The 9,190-nt window shown below is 37.6% G+C and overlaps 3 protein-coding genes across 4 annotated transcripts; all 3 read left to right on the forward strand.

The window, feature by feature from the left end:
• The first annotated feature begins 1,417 nt into the window (after window positions 1-1,417).
• Window positions 1,418-2,517, forward strand: LOC110761113 (SAUR-like auxin-responsive protein family). The gene has a single exon (XM_021963503.2). The coding sequence runs from the start codon at window positions 1,785-1,787 to the stop codon at window positions 2,187-2,189; it is 405 nt and encodes a 134-aa protein (XP_021819195.1). The 5' UTR covers window positions 1,418-1,784; the 3' UTR covers window positions 2,190-2,517.
• Window positions 2,518-2,990: 473 nt separating this feature from the next.
• LOC110761111 (F-box/kelch-repeat protein At3g06240-like) lies at window positions 2,991-5,805 on the forward strand. 2 transcript variants are annotated; one of them, XM_021963502.2, is made up of 3 exons: window positions 2,991-3,201; window positions 3,325-3,417; window positions 3,971-5,805. In XM_021963502.2, the coding sequence occupies exon 3, from the start codon at window positions 4,012-4,014 to the stop codon at window positions 5,179-5,181; it is 1,170 nt and encodes a 389-aa protein (XP_021819194.2). In that variant the 5' UTR covers window positions 2,991-3,201; window positions 3,325-3,417; window positions 3,971-4,011; the 3' UTR covers window positions 5,182-5,805. The 2 variants fall into 2 exon arrangements, with proteins under 2 accessions (XP_021819194.2, XP_021819193.2); XM_021963501.2 differs by having other exon boundaries at window positions 2,994-3,201; window positions 3,962-5,805.
• Window positions 5,806-6,925: 1,120 nt separating this feature from the next.
• LOC110761125 (F-box/kelch-repeat protein At3g06240-like) lies at window positions 6,926-8,895 on the forward strand. The gene has a single exon (XM_021963524.2). The coding sequence runs from the start codon at window positions 7,356-7,358 to the stop codon at window positions 8,394-8,396; it is 1,041 nt and encodes a 346-aa protein (XP_021819216.1). The 5' UTR covers window positions 6,926-7,355; the 3' UTR covers window positions 8,397-8,895.
• Window positions 8,896-9,190: the final 295 nt, after the last annotated feature.

Consider the following 9,190-nt stretch of genomic DNA (forward strand, 5'->3'; position numbering starts at 1 on the left):
ATAGAATTGATAGATGATGCTTTTGCTTCTAAACAAGTGAAGATCCCTTTCTGCTATTTACTTGGAACAGGAGGCTGGAGAAAATGGTCCATTATTCTCCAAACACACACTCTTAGCAGCGTTTGCTTGCTGTGGCCAGGTCCCACTTGTGTTAATTATTTGATTATGATCAAGTGGTTTTTAACAGGTGTCAGATTTTTACACGACACGATAACAGGAGTTTAAGTAATCATGATTGTTAACCAATAAATGGTTCATATTCACGTGAGGGACACGATAACAGGAGTTTAAGTAATCATGATTGTTAACCAATAAATGGGTCATATTCACGTGAGGAGAGAGATAAGAACAAAAAATTCATGCACTGGCACATGGAAGTTTTTCTCCGTATTTAGGTTTAATACGACTAATCTAACACGTATTAATTTTGGTGCTGATTTAATTAGTACAAATTACATGTATCTCAAATCAACACGAGCATGACAAGTCATTTGAAATAGGAGAAGAAAATGCATAGAGTCATTTCAGCTGTGTGATAAGATGTTCAACAAATAGTGTGTGGCTGAGCATGTTTTTGGTGTTTGTCAACAACCCGAAATGTTGGCAGCCAGCTAGATTAGAAAATGATTGCACTGCTGCATTTCTCCCTTATAATCAACACAAGGTCCCTGATAAGTATTATCATCTTACTAATCCATCAATTAACTCTTTGTCCATCTTAAAGTCATTATTAACACTAAGGGTCCCATGAAATGATCAATATTTCTTTGTATTATAATAGAAGGGAATCGAATTATTGACATAACTTCATTCTAATTCATTTCGCGGTCCGCTCTCACTACTTGTACTAACTTCATTCTTCGCATAATTAATTGATTATAAAACACCAAAACCTTTGGAAAAGTAAAACCTTTGAAATCATTAAAGTTGGTGATAACCACTCTTAATTAGGAGTTAACATAGATGAATATAAACTGAGTTCTTCTTGATGAGTCAGCTATAAATTATAGAAGTTGTTAGCTTTTGAACTGACTAACTGAGGTGATGCTTGATTAACACTTAACCTCCTCAGCCTACTTGAGTTTGGAGCATTTCTCATTTTGTTGGCAAAGACTAAACACACTTGAATTTATTTACAGAGATAAGGCAACCAACTTAGCCACATGCTGCAACAGTTTTTGGGTGCCTAGCTAGAGTAAGCTAGTATTTGGCCAAGTATATCGACTTATGGATTTTGCCAAGGACACTCGTTCACATACGAGTGGGTGGTTCCAAGCAATTGATGCATTGTAGCCGCCACCCACTCGCGTGTGTGCAACTGACCCTAGCATTGCTCATCTACCTACAGATATGAAAACAACGGGGGAAAGGCTATAGGCTTCTAGCTAGTATCCTAGTGCTACATATGCTTGGGTGCCTTGACTAGGAGAATAGCTACTAGCAAGTGACAACAGGTTGTGATTGCTTGTCTGTCTGCAGTACCTGCGTATGTGAAAAGCCCCCACCAGGCACACCATTAACATCCACAAAAAGATTACTTGTTTATGTCACTCAAAAATGTTCGGTTGCAGACTCATGGACCCCGCAATTTTTTCTAGCACCGGAAAACAACGACTGTGCACCCACCCAACCCAATCTTCACATCTTAAAACACACTTTACATATCTGATTTTCTCATGAGTATGTGTCAAGCCTCCTATATATCTCAATCACCTTAGTTTCCACACCAGAAATTAGCCTCTCTCTCTCTCTCTCTCTGATCTCAAAAGATAAGGCTTTTAAGGATGAAGAAAATCAACTTTTTGCTTAGGAAATGCAAGAGCTTGTCAAGGCAGCTAGGGAGATCATCATCTTATAGTAGCCTAAGGTCCAAATCCACAAGAGAAGATTTATGGGTTGGCCATGGAGACAAAATGCATGAAATTGATCATCAGCACCAAACTATAATCTTTGTGGGAAGCACAAGAAAGCGCTATGTCATTAGTTCCAGGTACCTCAACCATCCTTTGTTGAATGCTTTAATTGACAAGTCCTCAAAGCAAAAGCAAGGAGGAGAAGCAGGAGATATCTTGGTCAACTGTGAGGTGGTTCTCTTTGACCACTTGATATGGATGCTAGAGAATGCTGCTGATCCAAGCTTTGGTGCTTCAGAGTCCTTGGAGGAACTGGCTGCTCTCTATGTGTTCTGATAAGGCTGGTGGTTGTGTTTGATGATCTGCTAATTCAAAGCTGATAGGGAAATATATATCTTGCTCTAGGTTGAGGCCACAGCATCTTGAAACCTGTATTATATCATTCTTGTTACTATTGATTCTGTTCAATTCTTTTTTTCTTTTTTGGTTCTAACCCTTTGTGTTTAATTTGATGGATCATGCTCATAATATGGTCATGTTTTGTAATTATCATGGCGTTGCACTGTTGTATTCTATGAATATTCTTGATATTCTCTCAGATAAGTAAATAAATGTCCCAAAGGGTCTCTTTGAATTCAGAATAAAACATGATATTTGGGAAGCCTATTGATAATTCCAATTTTCTCAGTTCTGGCCATGAGATAATGCACTTACAACAAAACTATGCTATCACAATGAGTTAGTCACAACAATCAGGTATTGAACTTAAAGACGTATCAAGTTCGATTTTCCTTTTCTCACCTATTACAAAAACCTATATCGTAACTATTAAACTAATAGAAACCTCCATCGCATTAAAAATAAACTATTCATCCAAGTTGTTGGATAATATAAAAAGAATATTCGTATTCGAGACATCTTCCAAAATTCAGAAACGGAGTGCCTATAACAGGTTTTTGGTCTGGTACACTAAAATTACTTTCAAGTAATTAACGTATATAAAGTTTTGGGCCATGCTAAGCGCAAAATAGAAGGTCCAAACCCAGCATTATACAAACAGGCCAGCATTTTAGTTCTTATTGGGTCATGAAACAGGCCAGCTCAGGACCGCAAAATTTGTGGACGAAAATATGGGAATTGTTGTAAATGTTAATTGTGTAGATATCTACAAAACAGATTTTCGGGTCACGAATATAATCTGATGTTTCTTTAGTCAAAACCTTCTATCCGAGTGAGCCTAAAAATCAGCAACTTAAATGCGAAAACAATGAAATTATGCTGCTCCTGATCGGCCGACGAGAGCCACCCTTTGTGGGATTTGAAGTTCTTGAAGGAGCCTATGCATGGGGTTAGCCTAATCTGCTTTTTCCGTTTGGAATTCAAGTTCTTCTGAAATTCAAAATCCTCTCTTTGTTCACTTCAATTTTACTTCTGTGCATGGTTTTAATTTCTCTCTGCTGCCACTAATTAGGGTAGAAGAAGGAACAAGTCGAAGCGACCAAGGTTGGAGAAGAAGGGCAGTCAGTATCAGTGGACTCACTTCACCGCCCTCGTGTTTTTCTGGGTATTGTTTCGTTCTACTGCGACTCTTTTTTTGGGCCAACTTTTGCTTCTTTTTTTTTTTTTACTTCTTTTTTGATATAAGAAAATGGATTGGTTTCAGATTATGTTTATGTGGGTTTTTAATTTCTAAAACATATGGGCAATGAACGTTAGAAAGTTGCAGACCCATGTTGAGTTCTTGATTTAGAAATCAATTTTGTGCAGTATTTGCGGTGATGTTTACTTTTAATCTGAAGTGATGGCCAATTGTGAACACGGGGTAATTGCTTTTGTGATAAAAATGCCCCCTTTTAACAAAGACTTTTCATTTATGTAAAAAAGAATTGAAAATATGAAAAATTTGCAGTTTATGATAAAAAGTGAAAACCTTTGGCTTGCATATGGGTAGATATTCAAAGAGATGATTATGCCTGAAGCAGAAAATGTGAGGGAATTATTTGTCGTGTATGGAACTCTTTTCTCATTTAAATCAAAAGCAGAAAATGTTAGTTATGGAAATCTGTTGATTTTGCTTACTTGGTGGCTTTGGTGCAAACCGGATTTAGGTGGCTCAGAGTTGCTTATATCTGATATCTCAGTATCAAGGGAAGTAGGCATGCCAGACCTTTCACAGGATGTCATTGCAGACATACTCTCTCGACTTCCTCTGAAGTCTGTGTGTCGACTCAGGTGCGTGTCAAAGTCATGGTTCAATCTTACCACCGAACCCCACTTCATCAACACCCATCTCAACCGGCACCGGAAGAAGCAGAAAATCATTCTCAGTTCTAATAATTCCCTATTCTCCTTGGACCCTGAAGCACCTATAGATGATGATATGTTACCCTTGGAGATTGATTTTCCACTTAAGAACCATCCCAACACTGAGTGGGTTCACATGTTTGGTTCCTGTAATGGTTTGGTCTGCATCATGCCTCAGCCAGAAGCCTTCTTTATATTCAATCCTACCACTAGAGAGTCCTTGAGAGTACCAGATTGCCCCATGTCAAGTCATATTTGTCCTCCAGAACCACAAGAAGCTATGTTTCATCATGCATATAGTTTTGGTTATGCTCCTTCGATTGATGATTACAAATTTGTCAAGGTTGCTTATGGATGCATGGTACTCATTTTTTCATTGAAAAGCAGTTCATGGAAAAGGGTTCAAGACTTTCCTTACAAACATCATTTGGAGAAGTCAGGGACGACTCTCAATGGAGCTGTCCACTGGTTATGCAGACGCCTTGAAGTTGGAGGTACCTGTGTGATTGCTGCTTTTGATTTAGCACAGGAGAAGTTCTCTGATTTGCCCCCGCCTGAATCTGTCACAGATTATAAGAGATTTACAACTGGTGTTTTGAGAGGGTGTCTTTGTTTACTACACCAGCACGATAGGCGACACTCATTTTGGATTATGAACAAGTACGGGGTGAAAGAGTCTTGGACTATGATTATGATAACCGACTCATATTCTTCTATTTCTTTGAAGCCATTATGTTACTGGAAGGATACCAAGATATTACTGGCAAGGAGTTGGAAACAATTACTTCTTTGCAATCCAAATGATGGAACTTGCAAAAATTTCTTGGGAAATGGCCTTCCGGACAAATTCTGTGCTGATGTGTATGAGGAATGCCTCATCTCTCCGAACTTATGGTTCCGAAGGAACTCGCGGTTGCGTTTAGCCCCGATTACAGTACTCTACACATTTCTACTTCTAGTGCACATGAACTACTTGCTTCTTGTAACTGAGTTGAGCAAGTTTCTGACCAAAAAAAGCAACTGAGCAAGTCTAGGTCTTGTGGTTTATGAAGTTGTTCCTTGACATCCTTGTGTCTCTGACCTTCACTTAGTTTGAATTAATTTGTAGTTGTTGAGGTTCAAGAATGACAGTGACTATTAAGCATAATTCAGTAAGGATTTTATTTCATTTGCTTTGGTTGCCAGGAAAATAGAAAAAGAGGCGCGCACAATTACTTTTGCTGCTCCAAATTGCACTGTGTTCTCTCGTCGACATTTTTGCTCCTCATGCACTGTAATAATCCAAGTTCAGTTCAATTTCCTGGTGTAAGTAAACGAGCTATGCATTACTGAAATGAATCTTCTGCATGCAAACGGCAACATCAAGCTACATGAATTGGACTTGTCTTCTTCAAATGCATGTGTGCATTTCTGAAGTGGACTTGAGCTCCTATTATGCTGCGCAAAACAACTGCAATTCTAGCTTTCAGGATTTTGCAACGGATGAAGAACTCGTGTGCCTGAGACGAAACCCCACCGTCACCAAATTTGTTGACTAAACTTGTTTACGTTACCTAATACTATGTTGGTATACATGCTAATGGATTCATCTGGGGTACAGATTCGTGAGTATTTGCATATGATAAGAAATGTGAACTTGTTTATCTAACGGCTACGATAGTATTTAATGTTCTTATTGTTGAGAATTATATTTATGTAAAACATAGAGTTGTATTCCATATAGATTCCTCTCGTGAGTCATCTATCAACTATCTCTATTCTCTTACTTTCATAACACCTACGCTAAATATTTTATTTTTGAGAACTAAGAAGTTTATGTGAACTCAAGGATTCGAATATGCCATCCCAATACCTCTTGTATTAAAGAAAGAGTGCTGCTAAATGAACTCTACAATTAATTGAGTACACCATATTATTACACTATTTATTGAATTACTAATTTACCATAATATAAAATGACCAAAAAGAATCTTTGTTTGGAGTTTGCGGAGCTGTCTCTCTATTTTCTTCACTTGTAAATGCGTCTTTTCATTTTGGTAGACTGGATATAAGATTTAGGAAACTTTTGTTATAGTAGGTTGATAGATTAGCCATCTCTCCCCAATTTTAATCCTTGCACGATTTGGTTGGTTAAATATACATGTTAGGAGGTGGAGTTTACTCTGTTATTTTGTTAGATTGTAAAGCATAATTTTTGTAATTCCTTGGAAATTTTGAAAGAAAGGAGCATTCCCCTACCTTGGGTCAACATCCAATTCGATCCGGAAATGGCTGGAAAAGACCTCCAAAGTCGGGTGTTGTGTCATTGGGTGTATAATGAGTATTTTTAGTAGTTAAATAGGGTGTACTTAGTTAATTTTATATTGGAAGATTCAATATTATATCCAATATAGGAGATCAAATTTTTTTTTAAAAAAATCTATATAAAATGGACTTTAAAAAAACACCCAAAGCCCATTTATAACATAACAAAAAGGCTTTTAACTTCTTTTAAGTTACAAAACTAACATTGATTTCTTAAAACAAACTCTACCCCAAAACCTCATAAAAAAAGCCCAAAACACTCAATAGGGCATCAAAATAATTTAATAATCAATTTTAAATTCAATAGGGCCAGCTGTTATTTTTTGGGTTTGTTTATAGAAATTGAATGATGTAGGATTTATTTATATTATTAGTACTAAGAATGGGTATATAACTAAAAATCTCTTTTATATCCTGATTAAATTCATTTTAGAGGTTGTTTAGCATAAGGATACTGAGAGAGTCCTTTCTGTCTTTCTCCTTTATTTTGTCGTCACCTGAAATGTATCTTTGTTGACTCCCATTTATTATTGATTTCATTCTTACTTTTTATATTCAATTTCAAGCAGAGATCAGATCGTCCCAGGCTCCGGTGCCAGAGAGATTGTCTCTGTCAGTGGATTTGCTAAACCCTGCTCTCGTTTTCTGGGTATTATCACATTCTTGCTGTGACATTTTTTCGCCAACTTTTGCGTATTCTCTTGTTTGTTTTGGTGAATATTTTGTTTATCTTCTTCTCTATGGAAATGGGTTTCTCTCAGATTATGTTCAATTTCTCAGGCTACAAATTTTTTCGATTTCTTCAATATATGGGTATGGAACATTAGAAATTTTGTGGCAGACCCATGTTTTAGTAGTTGATTTAGGGTCAAGTTGTGAACTTTTTAGGCGTAAATGGCAAACCTTTCAGAAGATATCGTTGCAGACATACTCTCTCGACTTCCTGTGAAGTCTGTTGGTAGATTCAGGTGTGTTTCAAAGTCATGGCTTCACCTTACCACCCAGCCCCACTTCATCCAAACCCACCTCAACAGAACCCAGACTCAGAAACTCATTCTCAGCTCTCAGTCTCTCTTCTCCTTGGACCATTTAGCACCTATAGATGATGATATGTTGCCCTTGGAGCTTGATTTTCCATTCAAGACCCATCTCAAAACTGAATGGGTTCTCGTGTTTGGTTCCTGTAATGGTTTGGTCTGCATCATGCCTCAGCCAGAAGCCTTCTTTATATTCAACCCTTCAACCAGAGAGTCCATGAGAGTACCAGATTGCCCCATGCCAAGCCATCCTTGTCCTCAACAAGGAGTGCGTTTTCATCGTCATGCCCACGGTTTTGGTCATGCTCCTTCTATGAGTGATTACAAGTTTGTCAAGGTTGCTTATGGATGCATGGTACTTGTCTTCTCATTGAAAAACAATTCTTGGAAAAGGGTTCAAGATTTTCCCTACAAACATCTTTTGGATGCCTATGGGACATTTCTCAATGGAGCTGTCCACTGGTTATGTGGCCCTCTTGGAGTTGGAGGTCCCTGTGTTATTGCTGCTTTTGATTTAGCAGAGGAAAAGTTCTCAGACTTGGCCACACCTGATTCTGTCACGAATTATCGGAGATTTACAACTGGCATTTTGGGAGGGTGCCTTTGTTTACTACATTACCATGATGATCATAAGCATCACTCATTTTGGGTTATGAAAGAGTATAATGTGAAGGAGTCTTGGACGAAGATTATGATAACCAACTCCTACTTTTCTTTACAGCCATTGTGTTACTGGAAGAATACCAATATACTACTGGTGAGAAATCAAAAGCATTTACTTCTGTGCAACCGAAAGGATGGAACATGTAAAAAATTCTTGGTAAATGGCCTTCCGAGTCACTTCAATGCTGATGTGTATGTGGAGAGCCTCATCTCTCCAAACTTTCAGCAGAACTAAGGATTGTGTTTAATCCAGTGTTTACGTTTCTTCTTCTATGCATTATGCACTACTTAACTCTTGTATGGAACTCAGAAAGTTTATGTTTTGTGGGTAATGAAGTTGTTTCCTTGTGTGTAAGTTTTCACTTGGTTTTGCTGAAACCCTCTCCTGATTTGATTGATGGTGGAGACATCAAGTTGGTGGTTTGTTATTATCTGTTTTGTGATTAGTTAATTTGTACAAAAATTTGTTGATTGCCTTAGAAATTTGCTGCTAAATTTTAGATTGTCATTGTCTTAGTGGCTGTAGTCATTGAAGCCAGTTTGATTATGGAAGTAATGTACAAGGAACCATGGGTTTCTTAAATGGCTTTAGATTGACTGCCTTAGAAACTTGCTGCTAAATTTTCCGCATATTGACAGCAACCTATATGAATTGTGGGCTATCAGTGTGTAAAATTGGAATTTCATGAGTTAAAATTTTAAGTAATAAATGTGCTCTGCCAATTTTCATTTTCTTAATTGTGCATACTCAACTTGAGGCTTTCACTGTGAGTAGTATTCTGCTCTGTTGGATGATTTGGAAATGTAGAAATCTGAATAGGCAAGGGAAAACCACAGTACAGTTCACAATCATCCAACTATGTGGCTCTTTCCTCCTTCCAATCTAAAGATAAATGTAGATGCTCGTCAATCGGCGAACAAGTCGAAAAGTCTGCAATACAAGATGTTGATAGCCTGAGAGCTATGTTTAATATATGGTCAAGTCTACTATATATTAGGGTAACACTTTGCTTGAGCCTTGCAGGCAAG

This window comes from Prunus avium, chromosome 4 (genome assembly GCF_965620075.1).
Source record: "Prunus avium chromosome 4, drPruAviu1.hap1.1, whole genome shotgun sequence".
Lineage (NCBI taxonomy): Eukaryota > Viridiplantae > Streptophyta > Magnoliopsida > Rosales > Rosaceae > Prunus > Prunus avium.